The sequence below is a fragment of the Hemibagrus wyckioides genome, linkage group LG16, assembly GCF_019097595.1.
Source record: "Hemibagrus wyckioides isolate EC202008001 linkage group LG16, SWU_Hwy_1.0, whole genome shotgun sequence".
In the NCBI taxonomy this organism is placed as follows: Eukaryota; Metazoa; Chordata; class Actinopteri; order Siluriformes; family Bagridae; genus Hemibagrus; species Hemibagrus wyckioides.
This window is the reverse complement of record NC_080725.1, coordinates 23,388,186-23,410,000: the sequence shown is the minus strand read 5'-3', so window position 1 is coordinate 23,410,000 and position 21,815 is coordinate 23,388,186. Positions and strand designations below refer to the sequence as shown.

At 40.9% G+C, this 21,815-nt stretch overlaps 1 protein-coding gene across 3 annotated transcripts in view; it reads left to right on the top strand.

Annotated features, from left to right (window-relative positions):
• The window catches only part of ptbp3 (polypyrimidine tract binding protein 3), a 76,013-nt gene extending 66,930 nt beyond the window's left edge, over nucleotides 1-9,083 (top strand). For 2 of the 3 annotated variants that reach the window (XM_058412686.1, XM_058412687.1), the window contains exons 8-14: nucleotides 170-244; nucleotides 1,601-1,740; nucleotides 2,696-2,729; nucleotides 4,190-4,282; nucleotides 4,439-4,655; nucleotides 4,768-4,845; nucleotides 5,133-9,083. In XM_058412686.1, the coding sequence (XP_058268669.1) occupies nucleotides 170-244; nucleotides 1,601-1,740; nucleotides 2,696-2,729; nucleotides 4,190-4,282; nucleotides 4,439-4,655; nucleotides 4,768-4,845; nucleotides 5,133-5,265 (770 nt within the window). In that variant the 3' untranslated portion in view covers nucleotides 5,266-9,083. Of the gene's footprint in view, nucleotides 1-169; nucleotides 245-1,600; nucleotides 1,741-2,695; nucleotides 2,730-4,189; nucleotides 4,283-4,438; nucleotides 4,656-4,767; nucleotides 4,850-5,132 lie in introns of those variants that run through there. The other variant, XM_058412688.1, reaches the window with a different exon arrangement.
• Nucleotides 9,084-21,815: the final 12,732 nt, after the last annotated feature.

The following is a 21,815-nucleotide window of genomic DNA, read 5'->3' as shown; positions in this document are numbered from 1 at the left end:
CATCATCTGTTTGGATTTAAGATGGAAATGAGAAAAGTGTTCATTATGTCCTTTCATTTTGACTCAACATTCTGAAAATGCAGTCTGTTAGTGACTGTGTGTGTGTGTGTGTGTGTGTGTGTGTGTGTGTGTGTGTGTGTGTGTGTGTGTGTGTGTGTGTGTTGTAAAGGGGCTCCTGGAATCATCTCCTCACCCTACGCTGGAGCGGCTGGTTTCGCTCCTGTTGGTTTTCCTCAGGCTGCAGGTAAAACTCTATCTATCTATCTATCTATCCATCCATCCATCCATCCATCCATCCATCCATCCATCCATCCATCCCTCCCTTCTATTTTCTCACAGAAACTCCTCCCCCTCCTGGTAATAAACGTTATGTCTCAGCTCTCACGCTCCTGTTCAGAGTGTGTGATGGGAAATAGACACACAGCGCTCGGAGCTCCTGGCGTGAACACGTCCTCACGTTAAGTGTGTGGTTGTGTGTGCGGTTGTTCCAGACTCTAAATCAGCGTTTAACAACACAAGCATGACTCCTTTACTGTTCAGAATTGGTTATTGATTACAAATTAAGCAATAATCTGGAACAGCTCACTGCTGAACTTTGTGTCTGTCTGTAGATCAGTGTATAAATCCAGAGTTGTATTACGCGCGCACACACACACACACACACACACACACACACACACACACACACGCCTTACAGCTTCAATCCTAAATGACTCATGAGTCAATGAGTCATGTGAGTCGCTCAGTTAAATGATTCATTCAGAGATCGTTCAGATAATTGTGGATATTTATAATAATGTTTTCTTAAACAACAAGAATTTTTTTCTCACCTTATTCTCACCTCCATAATTGTTACACAATAGAACACCTTTATGCTTAATAATGCATTATAATAACTGTTCATAAGAGCACACTAGACTCTAATATGCTGTTATGCAACACAGGCTCTTTACCAACACTTTATGAAATGTAATGCATGCAGATATAACCACAGGCTTATGACGGACGTTACAACACATGTATTATGCTCTATAACACTTTAGTGATGTGTTTATAATGTATTATGAATACTTGGTTTATAAGAGGCTTTGGTAAAGTTCCTAAATAAGAGTTTCTGCTTAAAAACTATTTATTTTGCATTTATAAAAAAATAATGACTGAGCTGATAAATAAGTGAAATGTGTAAAATAAATAAATAAAGATGGACAGACAGACAGACTATGTCATGTTATAACGCATTATGAATTCTGAACTTATAGAAAACCTTCCCAGAACTTAGTTGGACGTGTTTGAGGTGTTTTTAGGAATCCTATATTTGTTTAATTATTTAGAAAATGGCAGAGTCCATAGAGATTTTCTCCTCTTCCTCTTTTTCCTCTTCTTCCTCATTTTCCTCCTTCTCATGGTTTATTAATAATTTCCTCAAATTTTTCACCATGTATAACGAGAACCATGAGGCTTCTGGTCATCATCCAGAAGAATCATCAGAGCTTCATGTTAAACTCAAGTTGTTGTTGTTTGTTTTGTTTTTTTGGACATTATTCACCTTTCCTCTCTCTAATGCCGTGTGGTCATTGTGATGGGTGTGTCCGTCTCTCAGGTCTCTCCATGCAGGCGATGCCTGGTGCTCTCGGACCCCTCACCATCCCCACATCAGCTGTAGCCGGGCGGATGGCCATCCACGGCATGCCTCCCACCGCCCTCCACTCTGTTCTCCTGGTCTCCAACCTCAATCCTGATGTGAGTGACTCCGCCCCTCAGCCCCACCCTGCCTTTTCCCTTTACACCTCGAATGACCCACCCTCTGTCCCTGCCCTGTCTCTGTCTCTGATTGCCACGAAGGTTCTTTCTCAGCTCCTGCCTGCATGCATAAAATTATTTTTTCAAATATTCACCTTGTCAACAAAAAGCATCGCTTCACACCACAGCTCTTCACTCTGATTGGTCAGAAAGGGTTGATTTAATTCTCTAGCTCTGACAGTAGCACAGGTTTATATTCATTTGTTCACTCTGATCTGACCTCGTTTCTATAGTAACAGATAATAAATAGATTTTAGTTTGTTGATAGGGTGAAGTTTTCCATAAGGAGAGGTAGATGTTTATGCAGCATGTGTGGAAGGAGTCTCCAGTGTCAGGGCAGAGGAGTTTACACTTTGTGCTAATTAACTTATTAATTAATTAAAGAGAGAATGAAGTTCGGCTGGTGAGGGAACAGATGTTTACAGCTGCTATAACGGGGTAACAACACGGACTTGCTGGTTTTGTGGACGTTCCATGTAAATAGAAATGGATAAAGAGTATGATTTGTCATTCTTCAATTAGTAAAAATTGTAAACAGCAATTAAACACTTAGGAATGTGTTGATTTCAGCGTGTGATCAGTGACTGTCATTTCATTCTACCTGGTTTAGATCATAATGTAATTGTAGGTTTGTTAAATCTGTACAAATTTCACACACTCTCTTACTTTTATTTCAGCAAGTCGATATATGGTGATGTGTATCATGCATTGGGTAATTTAAGCTTTTTACAATCGTAGCTGTAGGAGAGATGCAGGAGATGTCAGATACATTAACATGCATTTTTAAAGCTTCATAAAATCTGTAATATTCATGATTATAAATCTTTCTTTTTACAATATCTGCATGCTGCTGCTTAAACTCCTCTAACTGTAATTCTCTCTCTTTTTTCTGTAGAGTATATCACCACACGGACTGTTCATCTTATTCGGTAAGAGCGATTTTATTACTCGCCTAAATCAGATTTGGTGAAGGTCGTTTTTATGAAGGCGGCACAGGCTGAGGAGATGGAGAAGCCATTTCCTCCCCAATGCTGCAGCGAGATTGTTTACAGATACAGAATGGCATCGTCCATCATATGAAAACACACACACACACACACTCTCTTATTGTCCTCACACTTTAATAAATGTCAGTGGTGAGTTAGCCAGATCGTCTGAATGATTTGCCTGAAAATGTTCCTCGTGTTAGCGAATCCTGCAAGTGCAATAAATCAGTGGAGACATGGTGTGTGTGTGTGTGTGTGTGTGTGTGTGTGTGTGTGTGTGTGTGTGTGTTGGATCTATAAAAGCTCTCAGGAGTGTATTAACATACAGAAAATATCTGGCAAAGTCTCAGTTCCCATCAAACAAAATTACAGTATAATATGGGAATAAACTGTGTTGTGTTGTGTTTTTTCATTAATAACACAGTGTGAAGTCAAAAACAGCTCTGAGATATAATGTTGAAAAATAAAAAATAAAAAAATAGGCAATAATAATGCAGGATATAACAGCAGCTTATACATAAAAGTATGTCAAATTAAAACTAATATGTACAGGGCTAATCTACCAATGTGTGGATGAGAAGTAAATAAGAAAATGAATTAAAAAATAAAACATTTGTGTTTTGTATCTTGAACATTCAAAAATATAGATTTTTTTTAAAGTGCCCTTCAGCTGATGCTAACACTGATCCAGATTTTGGTGATGATGCTAGTGGCAGCGCTAACACTAGCGTTAACGCTAGTGCTAGCAGTCCTTGACAAACCATGCTAGATTTCTGCATTAAATCGTGAAGAATCTCTGATATTTTTCCCTCTCTGAATGTTCACTGCACAACAAATGAACCTGCTGCTATAATTTATCCCTGTGAAATGGAGAAATGATCATCTTTAAAGATTAGCATCTTTAAAGATTAGCATTGTAGCAGTATCTTACAGCTTTTTTCTGTTAATTAGCATCTATCCCTGGCTAGTAGGGATTATTTCCAGAGGATAAATTAGGATTTAGTGAAAACAGGAGAGCTGTGTTTGTGTGATTTATCTGAAGTCTAAACATTATAATATGATGGAGATGTGATTATAATGATGAGGTTACAGACACTGTTAGTGGAGTACATAGCAACAGTGAGCTAGCAAAACAAATGAGTTAAGCAAATGGCTAGCTCTCGGTTCTTCTAAAAATTAAAGTGATGTAATTGTTTCAGTCTAATTATTGCACCTAGTTATCGCTCAGGTCTTCTTCACGTGTACGCAAATGAAAGGAGACCTTCATCATCATCCTGATGTTTCTTCCTCAGTTTGATTTGTCCTGCACCTGTGATTGTTTTTGATATTGTGTATATAATATATGTGTGTGTGTGTGTTTGTGGATGTACATTAATATAAAATCTTCTCTCTTGTGTGTGCAGGAGTGTATGGAGATGTTCACAGAGTTAAGATTCTGTTCAATAAGAAAGAGAACGCATTGGTGCAGATGGCAGATGCGACACAGGCCCAGCTCGGTGTGTGTTTGATGTACAGATTGATGATGGTGTCAGTGTGGTGATGGTGGTGGTGGTGGTGGTGATGATGATGATGATGATGATGATGATGATGATTGTTGAGACTGTAGATGAATAAACACACATTGACTTTTTGACTCTCATGTTTTTGATCAGCGATGAGTCACCTGAATGGACAGCGTTTGTATGGCAGGGTGATGCGTGTCACCATCTCTAAACACCAGACAGTGCAGCTTCCTCGTGAGGGTCAGGAGGATCAGGGTCTGACCAAAGACTTCAGTGGCAGCCCACTGCATCGCTTCAAAAAACCTGGCTCTAAGAACTTCCAGAACATCTTCCCTCCATCAGCCACACTGCACCTCTCCAACATCCCGTGAGTCTCACACACACGCACACACACACGCACACACACATAACCACCAGAATGAACACTATCTTATTCCCAATACATTTTTATTTATTTATTTTTCTCTTCATTGTTCCAGACCGTCTATTGCGGATGACATGCTGAAGGAACTCTTCTCCAGTTCAGGATACACTGTTAAAGCTTTCAAGTTTTTCCAGTAAGTTTTCTTTATCATTCGTCTGAACTGTTTGTTTAAATGTGGAAATTCCTCTGGGATATTTGTTCTGCTCCTGTAGCTTTGCGTAGCACTCTCTCTCTATTTCTATCTCTCTTTCTCTTCATTCTTCCTGTGCTTTCACTGCACTCTTTGTTCTCTCCATTATCTCTCCATTCACCTCACTCTCTCTTCCTCTGTGCTCTTTGGACTCTTTCTGTGTTTGGCTTGTGCTCTAACAGTGTTCTCTCTCTCCCTCTCTCTCTCTCTCTCTCTCTCTCCACCAACAGGAAGGACCGTAAGATGGCATTGATCCAGCTAGGGTCAGTGGAGGAGGCCATTCAGGCCCTGATCGACCTCCACAACTACGACCTGGGCGAGAACCACCACCTGCGAGTGTCCTTCTCCAAGTCCACCATCTAGCAGCGTTCCTCTTCCCCTGGACCCCTCAGTGCTGCCGCTGCTCTGATCACGGGTTTAAATCGGAGAGATGAAGCCTGACTGACAAACTTCTGTAACTAAAGACATGATTTAATATAAACAAAAACTTTAATGATGAAATGTAGACAAAAAAAAAAACAAGAGGGCCTTTGGGTAGTTTTAGAGATTTTAGGGGTTTTAAAGTTCTATAAGGAGTTAGAGACTACTATATGACCTTCAGGTAGAGAGAAACTGAAGGTTTTTTTTTAGAAGCTGGAGACACGCGAGCTTCGATTCGTCACGACGAAGTTCTCGTTTTTATCTGTTTTTCTCACAGCCATTGCAGCGCAGCCATGGTTTAAACCGAACTGCAGCAGAATCTTCAGAGTGAGAGAGAAGCATCTCTTTTTTTGACTTTGCTGGAGAAGTTTGTCGTGGACGTGAACGTGAACGTGGATGTTGATGTGCCTGTAGTGCTATTAAACTGTTAACGTTTCACCCAGGTGCTCCATCCAGCTTTCAGAACTGGAGCCTCACTGGATAGGCCACACCCTCTCTGAATGTCCGTGATGTCATCACAAGGTGCCGCTGGGTTTTTTACCCTGTAGCGACGTTCCCTCAGCACCGCAAGCTCTCTTTCACGTAGCAGTAAAGTGTCTGTGCGACGGACGGGGACCGGTTCTGACACTTCGTCATGCGTGCTCGGGACCTGTGAATACATCCTGATTTTTGTTCTCCTGTGAAATGGGTTTCACTTTCATTTTAAAAATATTGAAACGTCGGACGGACGAGAGAAACCTGCATCGCCTGGTCCGGACCGCTTGGCCACTCATCTGTGTCCAGCCGAGACGTTTTTATAGACATGCACGTCTATTCCAGGAAAGCATGTCCGGCTGTCAATCATGCTGGAACACTCCAATCAGCAGAGCCCGGCTGTCAGGAAGCCCCGCCTCCTGTCATTTAAACGTCATTATGAATGTGAATCATGTAGCCCCCCCAACCGCCCCCCCCCCAAATGAACGATGGTTTGCTGATTGGTTCCCTCTCCATTCGGTGTCCCTCTTGTAATCAAATGCTTTTCCTTTTAACTTTTATGATTGTTTATTTTATTTTTCTTATTTTTTTTCCAGGTTGCATCAGAATCAGAACAAGTCAAACAGACCTGATTCGATGTTGCCTTTCTCTCTCTCTCTCTCTCTCTCTCTCTCTCTCTCCTTGCTGTCCCACCTCCACATGTCCAAAAACCAAAATAAGAAGAGGCAAAAAAAGCGAGAGAAAGTGCATGTTTGTGGTGCAGGGAGAAAAGCCGCCCCTACTGAAACGCTGGCTTTAAATATCAGCCTGTTCGAGGTGGAATTAAATCCAGCCGTGATTTTTCAGTCAGGGGAAGAAAACGCTGAGAGATTCTAGTGATTAATAAATGTAGAGGAAAACGAGCTGCATCCTGATCCTGCAGAAACACCAGCCAGTAGGGTTGCCAGGTCTGTGTCTTTCAAACAGTGTGGAACACAGCGCTTATGAATTCTTGAATCTGATTGGTCAGAAGGTGTCTAAGGTTTCTATAGTAACAGCTCTCTAAGGAGACACTCTGTTAGTGTCACAGCCTCATGAAGCTTTTGTTTTGTTTTTTTCCTTATAAGGATTTCCCTTACACAGACCTGGCAACCCTGACTCTCAGAACAGCCTCATCCACACTGTCGGTACACAGAGCTCTGGGTCAGGAGCGCTCCATTAGATTGGAGACTGCTGGTTCTCAGGATACAGGATTCATCCTCAAGCCTTAAAATTCCCCACGGAGGGCCTCTAGGTGGCGCTGCTCCTTTTCCTGAGTAAATTCAACAAAACGAGTTTATTGAAAACAAAAAGGAAAATCGTTAAAACGCAGGGCAAGGGACAGCGTCTTGTCTTTTTTTAAATTTTCTTTTTATCTTTTTGTGGATTTTACCTGAAGCGATGGATTCCACCCTTTCGCTCCAACGCTTCTCAAAAAGAAACCGAATTTTTTTTTCTTTGAAGTTTACAGTCTTACATAAAGCAAAACTATTCAGGTCTATTTATCTTTAACGATTGTCGAGATTTTTTGGAAGAAAAAAAAGAAGTTACTTATTTTTGGTAATTTGTTCTTTTTTATGGAGAGAAACAAAACAAAACAACATGAAAAACAAACAAAACAAACAAACAAAAAAAACTCACCGGGTTTTTGTACCACTATAATCATTCATGACATCATGGTGAAAAAAAAGCATCATATTTACTGTGTATTTACTTCATTTTCTTATTACGTGCCTTATTATTATTATAATGTGTTTATAATCAAAATAGGTTTTAGAAAAAATATTACCGAAGATATCTTAAGTTCTATTTTGTGCGATTGGTGAGAGGGTTGTTTTTTTTTTTGTTTTTTTTTTGAGCTTTTTGTTTTGAGCTTTTTGTTTTCTTGTAGGTTTATTATTATTATTTTTATTATTTTATTAGATGTGTATTTTTGTGGGGGCTTCAGTATTGTGTGGTGTTTTTATTCCAAACATAAATTAATGCTTGGTGCTTTTGGAAGGCACACTGGAGAAAACCAGGACGAACGGTTCGGTGGGAAAAAAAAAATGCTTGGTGTTATGCTGTGGGTCTCCTCCGTCTCGTGTGTGTGTGTGTGTGTGTGTGTGTGTGTGTGTGTGTGTGTGAGAATCTCTGCTCGTTGTCTCTGCATGATGAAATGCTGTGAAATGAAAATCAGGAGTTGGAGAGGATTCTCTTCTGTTTAATCTCTCTCGTTAATCTCGTTAGGCTCAGTGTGTGATTTATTGACCTGAGGAAAGTTCCTGGTGTTCAGAGTCCAGTTCTGCAGTGGACCGACTGGATTTAATGACCGGACAGACGTCCAGAGTAATTCTCGCCTCTGTTTTAGACAAACTGCCCCAGCCGGGGGTAACTCACACATCATTTCTGAAAGTCTGTGGTCAGGTCTGAGGTTTAAGTGTCCTTTGATGACCACCTCGCTGTGCTCTGACCACGGCCCTGAATAGACTGCTGTACTGTACGTTAGGGTGCATGACCTTTCGCACTGGGCTGTCAGTCAGCGCTCTTAATACGAGCTCTGGATGACGAAGATCTTTTCCTGTGATGCGTTAAATAATATTCAGGATCCTGTATGTTCCAGCATTTCCTGTTTAAAAAAAATCCAATCAATCTGAGATGAAACAATCCTGATGTATCTGAGCAGAACGAGATGAGATTTGAGGTGTGTGTGTGTGTGTTGGACTTTTCTTATTTACTGTATCTTATAATCAGATTGATTTTAGGGGGCGTGGCCTGTTTTGTGCTCTGTAGTGATTGTTTTTTTGTTTGTTTCTTTATATATTTTTCCCTCTTATTTGTAAGGATGAGAAACTGGATAAAGTTGGCTTTGGTGTGTGTGTGTGTGTGTGTGTGTGTGTGTGTGTGTGTGTGTGTGAGAAAGAAGAAGCTGGGTTGGTGGTGTGAAGGGCGTGATGCTGTATCTGTAAAAGCTTTTCATTTACACACAGGAGAAAAAGCCAGACTTGTGATATTTTAATGCGGCACTAAATCCAGCAGTTCACTCTGATCCTGATGACATTTTCCTCTCCATCACACTCGTCTTTCATTATTTATTTTATTTTCATTTGATTTTTCCAGACCTAACACACAGTTTTTACCCAGTCCAGTCTCTCGACTCAGGCAGCCTTCGTCCGGCCGTGATGTCCGACACGTTCTGTTCAGATCCGCCTTCGGGGTTTTGGTTTTTTTTTTTTGTTTCGTTTTTTCCCAAAATAGTTTTTATATTGAAACTAAACACAGAAATAACGCAGGACCAAAGTTTATGTGCCTTTCATCCATGTCTCCAGCTCGTGTCTAAGCTTCTTCCTGGATGTCTATCAGAAATCAGTTTGTTTTTAAAGCTTCTTTTCTTTCTTTCTATTTTTGCGTCGTTCAAGTCCACTCAAGTGTCTTTGTTTCCTAAAGCTCTGTTTTCCCTCAAACAGAAGGTGAAGCCATATAACATATCAGAGGTATCATCACTACTAATCCCCCCGGTGATGGAGTTTCTGCACCGATGCTGAATGTTTTTTTCATTCGTCATTCCGTCAAAAATCTGCCTTTTATTTTTTTTTCTCCTTCAGTTCGGTTAAAAACAAACAAACAAAAATATCAAATATTCATCTCATCTCTTACACAAAATTTAATTACGAAAGCTTTATTATTACCAAAGGACTCAATTGGGATCGATTTAGACATTAATTTCTTGAAACAAACACATTTTCTATACAGAATGAAATTTACGGGTGTGATGGATATTTTTGTGCTTTTATTCCAAAACCTCAGCAGTTTTTTATGGTCGGAATATTTATTACTGAACAATCACCTGCTGTGGGCGGGGCCTCGTTAGAGTATGAATATTCATGAATGCGACTCCGAGGCGTCGTTTTACGGGTGGTCGTGTAATCGAGGGGAAAAACGCACAAGATAAATGTTTTCACATGCGAAAGTGACTTCTGTTGCACTGGAGAGAGAAAAAGGTTTGAAGCTATTTCTGAGCTTAAACTTTCAGCCGTCTTGACTTTCTAGTTTCTCCTTTTTTTTTGTTTTGGTCTCTTAAACAATCTGGGCTACAATTATTCCTTAGTGAAATTGTGAAAAAAAAATTTAGCATTAAAGGGAGGGATGTTAAAAACGAAAGGCGACTCAGGCACGACGCACATAGAGAAAGTGCCTGCGCTCGAACCTCACCATCCTCGACCCGCCCTCGCTCCGCCTCCTCTCCATCTTAATACGAATGTTCCACGACCAAAACAAAACAAGTGCTTGTAAATATCCGCTCCCTGTTTGTTGAGGGGTTTTTTTTTGTTTTTATTTAAACCTGGCCAAAAAAATAGTGAAAAAACAACAAAATGAAAAGGTTTCTGGGAACAAGATCCAACACATCAGTTGAAATGAACTGGTTTTTATATTTATAAAAATTCAACCTGTTGGTTTATTATTTTATTTTATTTTATTTTTGTTGTTGTCTTCTGTATTTTGATATTGCAGCAGGATTTTATTTGTAAGAGTGGTTTGTGAGGAAAGCGATGGAGAGACGAGCGGATTCAGTTCATGAGTTTGATGTGTAATAAAAATGCAAATAGAAGATTAAACTATTAAAGAAACATATTTTCTAATTTTTTTGCGGTGCATGGTTGATTTGGAATTTTTTTTTGTGTGTTTTTTGTATTTTGTAGGAAGAGTTTTTGTTTTTTTCTATTATGCATAATCCTTATTAGAGTTAAAGCTATTATTATTATTATTATTATTATTATTATTATTATTATTATTATTACTCAGTCAGAGTCTCTGCTGATTTTTTCCTAATGGACTTTAATTGTAGCATGCCTTGAATAAATGTCATGACACCTGTACTTTCCTCAGTTCTCCGTCTCTTGGTGCTTTTCCCTTTCGGGTTCCTGCTCTGATCCTCCTGCTCACCCCTGGACGTTTCTCCAGTACCACCTTCACTGGTCAGATTATTCCTAGTAAAATTGTGCATTTCTGACGGTGTTTATTTGAACTCTGTTTTAATATCAGACAGATTTATTGAAGCTCTGTCCTGGTGGTACTGGAGTAGAACCCGGGTTCTGCCTTTCTAGCTGCTCTGTTCTCTAACCCCCCCACCCCCTTCCAGCTGTAACACTCCTGCTTGGGTTTTTTTTTTCCTGCTCTAACATCCACCTTCACTTCCTCCTCTCTTCTCATCACTCAGTAAACTGCCCATCAGAGCGTCCGGCTTCACCATGGAGCCGGACACTAATCATATGTGATGCAGCAAAAAGGTGCGAATGTTTTTTTTTTTTGAGACAGAGAGTACTTCTCCAGATGTTTCCAAATTTTATCATCTCTCTCTTTATAAACGTACATATTTTAACCTGTACTTTTTATCGATTTTCACAATCTGAGATGTTTGAATTTTTTTGCCACTCATGTATGAGAACTTTGACAGAACATAAACTCCACAACCCCAGAGACCACACCCCACTTCCCCCACTCCCCACTCTGTTCTATGTTCTCCTGCATGTTAAACACGCCAACAAGGTAAACAAACGTAAGCAGCCCCGTACCCTCACTCTGGTCTGATCTGATCTGATCACATCGTTTCAGACAGCGATGTTGTGTAGCATCATTTTCCTGAGACGGCTTTGAGTTCACAGTGTCACACACAGGTCAAAGGTCAAACTGAAACACTGATGGAGGGTTCAAAAGTTCAGAATCAGAATGTTTTAGATGACTTCTGCACCAAACTCTTTCTCTGAAGTTTTAGACTGGTGTGTGATGACGGGACACGTCCACCGTACACACCTGAAACACACAGCATGAAATGAGATTTTTCTGCACATTCAGCAATACACTCTATAAACAAAAAAAAGAGGCTAGTTTCTGTAGGGAAATACACTTAAGGTTCTAGGGTAAGTTTGTTCCACCACCAGAAAACAGGAGAGTCGTGAAGCGTGTCTTGATTGTACTCTGAGGACATGCTGGGGTCAGTTGAGCAGAGCTGCAGGACCGGGAGACAGCATGGTGCAGGACAGGAGGTTCTCCAGGACCAGGACTGGAAATTTTAAGGTCCTATGTAGAAGCTGAAACATTTAACTATCCAGAGAACCACTGAGGAACCTGGGTGTTGGAAATTCACCCATAATCTGGAATCCTAAAGGTTTTCATGTTAAATACCAATCAAAGAGTGACCGAATAACTCTAAATTCAAAACTACATTTCATCAAAACGTTGATCCTCTGTACGAGTTTCCCCTTAATAAGAAAGAAAGTATGACATTATTCTGGAGTGATGTGGACTCAGAAGAAGTCCAAGCAAGTCTTGAAGTGTCACGTGATGTGGAATCAGCCAATCAGAGGTTTAATTAAATCAGTCTGCTTTAATGAACTTCTCAGTTTGCAGCAGCTCAGAATGAGTGGAAATGAAGGTCTATTAGAAAGATAAAGACCTCAGAGAGAGAGAGAGAGAGAGAGAGAGAGAGAATAAAAGAGGATAAAAGTGTGATGAAGAGAGAAATCTGGAGCTTCAGCTAGCTCATCTCTCTCCTCTCCTCAGCTCTGAGTGGAAGTGTTAAAGCTCTCACAGCAAAACTTTCATCATTTAATACTTTAATACTCTGACCATGAGTTAGATATCAGTCTTATTAAACCATATAAACATGTGTGTTTGTTCTGGAGGATTTAAACACCACTGTTTACTGAACGGAAACCAGAACCAGGCCGTGTAATGGCTGAGTCACGTGACTGGATTTAACATGGCCGCCGTCTCCGGGTTTTATACAGAGCTGTGATTTTTGGTAAAAGTTTTAAATAAATAAGGCAGAGTTGTCAGTTTTGTGAGTAGTTGTGATTATGCTGGAGGTTAAGCACTACTGACATCAGCAGGGTGTGTGTGTTTAGTGAAATGAGCTTTTGGTCACGTGGTTATAAACGACTTGCAAATTGTAATGATGGCCACTAGGGGGCAGTGCGATTCAAAGGCAGAAATGCGCAGCTGTAGATTTGTAGGCTAAGGACGAGACTGATCTCTCTCTCTCTCTCTCTCTCTCTCTCTCTCCCTGTTTCTCTGTCTCTCTTTCTCTCTCTCTCTCTCTCTCTCTCCGTGTTTCTCTGTCTCTCTCTCTCTCTCTCTCTCTCTCTCTCCGTGTTTCTCTGTCTCTCTCTCTCTCTTTCTCTCTCTCTCTCTCTCTCTCTCTCTCTCTCTCTTTCTCTCTCTCTCTCTCTCTCTCTCTCTCTCTCTCTCTCTCTCTCTCTCTCTCTCTCTCTCTCTCTCTCTCTCTGTTTCTCTCTCTCTCTCTCCCCCTCTCTCTCTCACTCAAATTCAAATTCAAATAAGCTTTATTGACATGACTGTTATAGGACAGTGTTGCCAAAGCATTGACAATTACACATTCAGTTCATTTTTAAATCACATTTAAAGTGGAAAGTAGAGAGAATAAATAAAGAAATAAAGAAATAAGGAAATAAAGAAATAACAATAATAATAATAAAAATAATAATAATAATTCAAAGAAGTATATATTTTGTCACATTAGAAGAAGAGTTTGTGAACACATGGAGTCGGAGGGTGAGTGTGAGGAGTGTTAAAGGTTTCAGATGAACTCTACTGTATGGTGAAGACTCAGTGTCCATCCCTCATGTAGTGGCAGGACGAGACGTACTGAGCCGCCAGAATTATTCTCTCTCTCCAAATAATATCTTCTCTTTCATTTTAAGGGGTAACTCCTACATTTCTGAGAATTTTGCCACTAGGAGAAACCTTTAGCTCTGAGAATGTTCATGAAAACGGATCCAGATCTCAGTAATATAATGAGAAGTTTGATGATAAAGTCTGAAAGAATAAAAATCCTCAGAATGAAGAGGTGAAGGACACACATTGTGTACACTGCATCAGTATTTCACTTCCGTGTTGAAATACGTGTTTGAATTATTCAGTGAATATAAATCACTTTCACTGACACATGAGACGTGAAAGGATCTGGAGCAGGAAGTGACCAGGAAGAGACGAATCTGCTCCTCAAGAGACTGCAGCAGCTGCCAATGAGCTGGTTTCTCTCGTCTGTTCCCCCGCTGCACTCGTCTGTGTCCCACACTGCACACATTCACAGCTCTTCACTTCCACTACAGTAAATCAGTCCACAGGCTTTTCAGAGCTCACTTCATCTCCTCAAACACTCCATTGTGCTCAGAGTCTCGAGGCACCATCACATGACCATCACCAACTCTTTCCTGCTTCATTTCCATTTTCTCCCAAACACTGCATCTATTTATTTGTCAGGAATTTCACTGTGCTTTGGACAGATGGACCGTATGCTCTTACACTGTTCTGTTTGTGTGATTTGGATTTTAAAATTTCAGTTTGCAGTGGTCAGTAGCTATCAAAAGTATCCTTTTTGTCCTTTAAGTCTTCTAAGTTGCAAGGTTTGATCCATGGAGGCTCCACTTCGCAACTTAGAGGACTTAAAGGATCTCCTGCTAACATCTTGGTGCCAGATCCCACAGCACACCTTCAGGGATCTAGTGGAGTCCATGCCTCGACGGGTCAGGGCTGTTTTAGCAGCAAAAGGGGGACCAATACAGTATTAGGCAGGTGGTCATAATGTTATGGCTGATCAGTGTATATTTGATCTTAAAGCTAAAGTCTGATTACCAAAATCCTCAACACACACACACACAATTACAATTACAATTACATCACTTTAATTTTTAGAAGAACCGAGAGCTAGCCATTTGCTTAACTCATTTGTTTTGCTAGCTCACTGTTGCTATGTACTCCACTAACAGTGTCTGTAACCTCATCATTATAATCACATCTCCATCATATTATAATGTTTAGACTTCAGATAAATCACACAAACACAGCTCTCCTGTTTTCACTAAATCCTAATTTATCCTCTGGAAATAATCCCTACTAGCCAGGGATAGATGCTAATTAACAGAAAAAAGCTGTAAGATACTGCTACAATGCTAATCTTTAAAGATGCTAATCTTTAAAGATGATCATTTCTCCATTTCACAGGGATAAATTATAGCAGCAGGTTCATTTGTTGTGCAGTGAACATTCAGAGAGGGAAAAATATCAGAGATTCTTCACGATTTAATGCAGAAATCTAGCATGGTTTGTCAAGGACTGCTAGCACTAGCGTTAACGCTAGTGTTAGCGCTGCCACTAGCATCATCACCAAAATCTGGATCAGTGTTAGCATCAGCTGAAGGGCACTTTAAAAAAAATCTATATTTTTGAATGTTCAAGATACAAAACACAAATGTTTTATTTTTTAATTCATTTTCTTATTTACTTCATCCACACATTGGTAGATTAGCCCTGTACATATTAGTTTTAATTTGACATACTTTTATGTATAAGCTGCTGTTATATCCTGCATTATTATTGCCTATTTTTTTATTTTTTATTTTTCAACATTATATCTCAGAGCTGTTTTTGACTTCACACTGTGTTATTAATGAAAAAACACAACACAACACAGTTTATTCCCATATTATACTGTAATTTTGTTTGATGGGAACTGAGACTTTGCCAGATATTTTCTGTATGTTAATACACTCCTGAGAGCTTTTATAGATCCAACACACACACACACACACACACACACACACACAGTGATGCAAATTGTTCACTTCCTGCCAGTGCTTTTGCCGATGCTATTGTGCTATAGTGTGTGTGGAGTTTAGTTTATTTTCCAGTTCGAAGCTTTTATTTTAAAACTCTCGGCTCTAGAGGAAGTCCTCAGGCCAAGAGAGAAAGATAAGCAGGTTCTGCTGACATTACTGACATTCCTGACATTCCTGCCTTGGTCACATGGGTGTGAGACTGAGCTGAGGGTCACATGACCTCCTCGAGTGCCCAGGAGGCCGTCATGTGCAGGTCATCCTTCCTCCTTCACCACGCAGAGAGCAGACGTGGAACTTCTCCCCATGGTTCTGCCTGCTCTTTCCTCTCACGACTCTCTGAACTCTGAGCAGGTTCTAGATCCAGGAGAACTTTAAGGAACCATAGTCTGACCTGCAGCTTTACACAGTTACACGCTAACTCTCCACTCTCTTACAGAGAACCTTCTACATGTACTCAGTTAATACACACTCTTAAAAACAGGGTTCTTTCTTGGAAGTTTTATTCTGAAACAGTAAACACTCTGTTGTAGGGTTCTAAGGGTTCTACGTAGAACTCTTAAAGGTTCTCCCAGAGGGACGAGTCTCACATCTTTGTGAGTGTGTGCGGTTTCACTGTAATATTGTTATTAAACGTTGAGGTGTTATGGTTCTTAAACCCGGCACACGGAAGTTCTGTTCAGTGTATTTTGGTGCATAAGTATTTGCCCCCTTCCCCTGGGCAGTGTGGGCGGTTCTGCGTGCTGATGCAGTGTGTGTGTGTGTGTGTGAATGTAGTAAAGTGGTGCTGAAGTGACACCAGCATGTCAGTGATACGCTGCCACTAATGAGCTCGGGTGTGGATTTTGGAGAACGTGTCTGAAATGAGAGCCGTGTGCTAGAGCCTGGGGTCAGACTGCAGGACGGTGACCGACGCCGCCGCTTTAAACACCTGTGGTGTAACTGAACCACTGACCCAATGGAGATTAGAGCAATAATTACAGGACACACATCTCACTACACAGGGTTCTGGTGGTTCTCCACCTCACTGTGCTCCGCCCCCTCCTTTTAGACCGCCCACAGTGTTAAATATGTAGCTAGAAACAGATAAAATTTTAATCAAATTGCTAATTTCTGAAGAAATAATATCACACTTCAGGGTGTGAGTAGCAGCCTAGCGCTTCCTCAACCCAACCCCCTCCCGATGTCTTTCCTTTAATAGCACGCCCCCTGGTGGTGAGTGACTTTTGATCGTGGGAAACTTGAGTATTGGCACCCCTCATGTGATGGTGAAGCTCTGCAGAAGACAAGAAGTGTTCCAGAGGAGTGTGTGTGTGTGTGTGTGTGTGTGTGTGTGTGTGTGTGTGAGCTAATCTGTGGGTTATATTTATCCCCTCAGACAGAGAAGTGAAAGAGTCTGCTCGGCCACTGCTGTGCGTTGTCATGGTGATTCTTGACCTTTAGTGGCAGCGTCTTTTTTTCTTCCTCTCGTCCACATAATCGACTTATTCATATCACTGGTGTTATTGACCAGGAGAGAAGAGGCCAGGCTTTTAGGCCTGCGGGAGAGTGAAGAGAGAGAGCTGGACTTTTATCCGGCTCTGAAAAGGACAAAGGGTTCGTCTTTATTCAGCTCGAGGACAACAGATGGGATGTCCAGCAATACTGAATGAAAGAAAGAAAGAAAGAAAGAAAAGCAGGAGTCATGTAAATGAAGGACAGAGATGACCTGCGACGGCTAACTACATCTTCATTTGGTTTATTTCATTTAAACACTTTTAATGACCTCACTGAGGAAATAAGCCTTCTGTAAACCTGTGACATACAGAGACATCTGTCTTTCTCCAGTCCTGAAGAATGAACTCTTCCAGATCCTGGAGACTGGATGGAGGATGAGGTTCATCTCCTCACAATTCTCTCCTGTTGGGTTGACGGTTCTGGTGACTCCCTCAGCCGCTCAATCACTTCCTCAGAGATGACCCCGTGACCTGAGAGGTTTGTGGTCATTATCGTGTTCAGAGTTCCCAGTGGTCCAGAGCAGAGTGATGCTAGCGTCTTCTCTTTCAGCGTGTGACACTGCGTCTGTGACCTCATGATGTCATAACTCTGCAACACCTGCAGCACTCATGCAGGAAATCAGGAACACAGGAACTAAAGAACTCAGGAACTCGTGAACACAGGAACTCATGAACACAGGAACTAAGGAACACAGGAACTTAGAAACACAAGAACTCTGGAATATATGAACTCGGGAACACAGGAACTAAGGAACACAACAACTCAGGAACACAAGAACTCGGGAACACAGGAACTCACGAACTCAGGAGCCTCCACTTCGGTAAAGAGAGAGAGAGAGAGAGAGAGAGAGAGAAAGGTGTGTGTGTTACAGTAAATCTCTGAGTGTTTTTCAGAAGGTGGCTTGTGGTGAAGTCTGATGTATTTTCCGTAGACTCAGACCCAAAAAACCTGAGAGTTTCACACGACTCAATTCAAACAACAGAACAATCTCAACACTTGGAAATAATCCAGTTTAAACTTTAACACCAACACCAGGGGAGAGAAATCAACACACAGTGGTCACTTCAGTGTTAGTGTCTTAGTGTAGATAGATAGATAGATAGATAGATAGATAGATAGATAGATAGATAGATAGACAGACAGACAGACAGACAGACAGACAGACAGACAGACCTGGATAGCAGGTAGGAGTGAGGATGCTGCAGCAGATAGATGACCTCATCGTCCACACCCACATGAGGCTGGTAAGCAAAGTGGAGTGGGTCCAGTGCAGGTTTCACCTGTGGGTCCAGCTGGGCTAAAACTAATCTCTACAACACTTTAATGACATGTGACATTAAAACAAGTGGTCAGTAGTCTCTGAGGTCAGATGGGGTGGCTTTCTGAGGTATCAGTACTAGACAAGATGTTTTCCACAGCACCGGTATCCTTTCCTGCATCAGGCTGTAGATGTACTTCGGGATGCTGGACTTAACTCAGAACCCTGGGACTAATACCATCAGGGCCTGCAGCCTTACCTTGATCAAGTCACTCCTGATTGGTCATCACAGTCGAGTAAGAGGATGTGGTCAGTCCAGTGGAGGTAGGAATTGGTGGGGGTTGTGGTCAGAGATACTCAGCAAGCCTGTGTGGTGTTGCTGTAGAGGTGTGTTGGTGTCTGTGAGGGTGACACCAAGCACACCTCAATACCGTGTTATAAACCTGGAGCTACCGTAATATTAGCTGATGAAACAAGACAAAATAAAGACACATCCACTTGGTAAAGCCACAGACTGAAGCGCCGTAATGCTTTAGAACATTCAGGAGGTGCTAATGTCAGACGGCTAGCTGTTAACCTGAGTAACTGCTTAATTTGGGTTAGCAAGTTAGCATAGGTGCTGGGATAACTTGTTTTAGACTTGTTTTAGAAGCTGACCAAGTGATGAGACGTGGAGCTCGCTAACTGCTAATGTTGGAGTAAATAATTTATCAGTGTTGAAAGATGTTAAAAGAACTCAGATTTAAAAGAAAATGAAAACCCAAAATGTTAAAATGATATAAAAGCCAGGTAGAGATTAAAATATAATTTTATAACTTTTAGGACAGCAAAAGTATTGGAATATCAATAACACTTTACTGCATCAAACCAGGGACTGCTGTTTTCTACTTCATGATTATTATTTTTTTCTCCAGGTTTGTATCTCAGCTTCTTTCATTGTTTTTTGTGTTTCAGGAGGTTTCTCTCTCCAGTCTCTCCAGGAGGTGAGATGCTCCTCAGTTCTGCTGATTGACTCGTTCAGTCTGAACCCTTCCACGTTCCCCCTGATGAAGTCCTGTGTTGTGTCTCAGTGTGTGTTGGATCTCGCTGCATGATGAAGTTCCTCCTGATTAGATCGGACATGTTTCTCTGTAAAGGATCAGACGGAAGGTTTCTGTAGACGTCCGACTTCATTCTGCTGATCCCTTCATCATCTCCATCATCAGTAAAGATCAGAGAGAAAGCCATGACATCACCATGTTTCCTTGATCAGCTCCTATCTTCTGGATCATGAGCAGATCCTTTACTTCCTTCACACTTTGGTCTTTCCATCACTCTGGTAGATGTTCCTTTTTTATCAGTTTATAGTTGCTTTTAGTGTGTGTAAATTGTGTCTAATGAGCTGAAAGGAAATAACTCTGTGTCACTTCCTGTGGTCTTGAATGTGCAAAAGTTTGTACACCCACAAATACTGGGTGAGAGTTCATCATGTGCACTGATGTAATGGATATAGGGCAGAGTGCAGACGTTTGTGCCCCCTGTGATGCCCTTTAAAGTAAGATGATGTTCAGTGTCTTCAGTTTTAACAGACGTGTTTGTGTGTGTGTGTGTAGTATCAGTTTCATGATGTGTACATCTATACATTATTATTTATAACTCTTTATTTTCAGAAGAGACAGATGGAGCACAATGATGGAGTGAGTGAGAGAGAGAGAGAGAGAGAGAGAGAGAGAGAGAGAGAGGGAGAGGGAGAGGGGGAGTGTGTGTGTGTGAAAAGAGAGATGTAGAGAGAGACTCAGGAGGTGCACAAACTTTTGCACAGACTTGCTTAATTATTGGCTCGGAGGTGAGATTAGAATTTTGACATCTTTTCAAATGGACATTTGGTGCGTTATATTTTTTTTATTAGTATTATTACTATTATTTTTTTATATTTTGTTAATAATAATAATAATAATAATAATAATAATTAATAATAAGTGTTATTACTACTATTATTATTATTTACCATTTTTGTTTATTATTTTTATTAAATCCAGTCTGTTCCAGTTAGTTTTCAGTAAATCAGTGACACGTCTTTAATAATAAATTGGTGATTAAAACTTAAACCTCTGGATTAAAACCCAGATCTCGAATGGGTCCTGATGTGTTATGGTTTCCATAGCAACTGCTCGCTCCTTCACAGCCAGTACAGCAGCAGCTCTCACTGTGGTGAAGGAGGAACGTAGAACCTTTAGACCTCTGAGTAGAACCCTTTAAAAAGCCAAAGAGCACTTGGTCTGGTCAGTCACCGACACACACACTGTGACACACACACCGCGACACACAGAGTGAGGTGGACGCAGGATGGTGAGGTTGGACAGAGCTTTAATTTAGTGAGTTTCCCTGCTGCAGTTTAGATTGTGTTTTTTCTCCTAAACAAACACAGCAACGTCTATGGGAAAAAAGTACATGAAAGAAAAAGACAGTCGTAAATGGAGTTTGTGTAAAACTGCAGGAGAGAGGAACTACAAATAAAATACAAAAATCCAGCTGGAGAATAAATTAAGCTTCATTCAGCACTTTAACCATCCAAAGAGTTCATAAATATTCTGTACATCTTATGGGTTATAAAAGCCAGCATCAGCATCGAGTGTGGAAAAGACGTGACAGTGGATCACAACTGGACACTTCTCAGACACACACACGCGCGCACACACACACACACGCGCACACACATGCACGCGCGCACACACATGCACACACACACATGCACGCGCGCGCACACACAAAATGATTTGTCAATTTTAAGGTGGAAAAAATTATTCTTATTTGGAATTTGGTGTTTACAGTGTGGGCTACACCACCAGGCTTCGCGCACACACACAATTCAGTCAAACACACACACACATGTACGCTGAAAAAAAAAACAAACAAAAAAACTTATGTCCAGTTCCCCACCGTGAAACACACAATACACTCACAGTATTGAGAACAAGGTTGAACAAGCAAACACACCACACACACCTCAAACATACACCACACACACCTCAAACACACACCACACACACCTCAAACATACACCACACACACCTCTGAAACACTCTTGCTCATGTACAGTCATTTTCTCGCTCAGGAAGAGGACAAAGAACGAAAATGGAAAAATCCACTTTGTAATAATTCTAATCACTACAGCGGTGACTATCAGCACACACACACACACACACACACATACACACACACACACACACACACATACACACACACACACAGCTAACACCTATTTACATGCACCGCAGCAGTACATGGTTATGCCGCGCTGCTGAACTACACTAAAGTACTCGTAAAGATATTTTGAAATGTCTTGATAAAATCTGAAAAGTTTAATAGAGGGGTGTGTGTGTGTGTGTGTGTGAAATATAGAAGTATTATTTCTTTCACAGACTAAACTGAGCAGGACTTTAAGACTGTTATTGCTGACTGATGTGTTTCAGTAATCCCTGTTTACCTGTCGAGGGCAGAAACACAGCGATGTGAACACAGGAGGGAAAACTGGCCTAGAAAAAATAAATAAAGCGTTTAAATAAAACGTGAACGGAAAAAACTGCGAAAGAAATGTCCGTCTCCAGTATAATACTGTCAGCATCAGTGCAAGGGGGCGGAGCTATCGAATC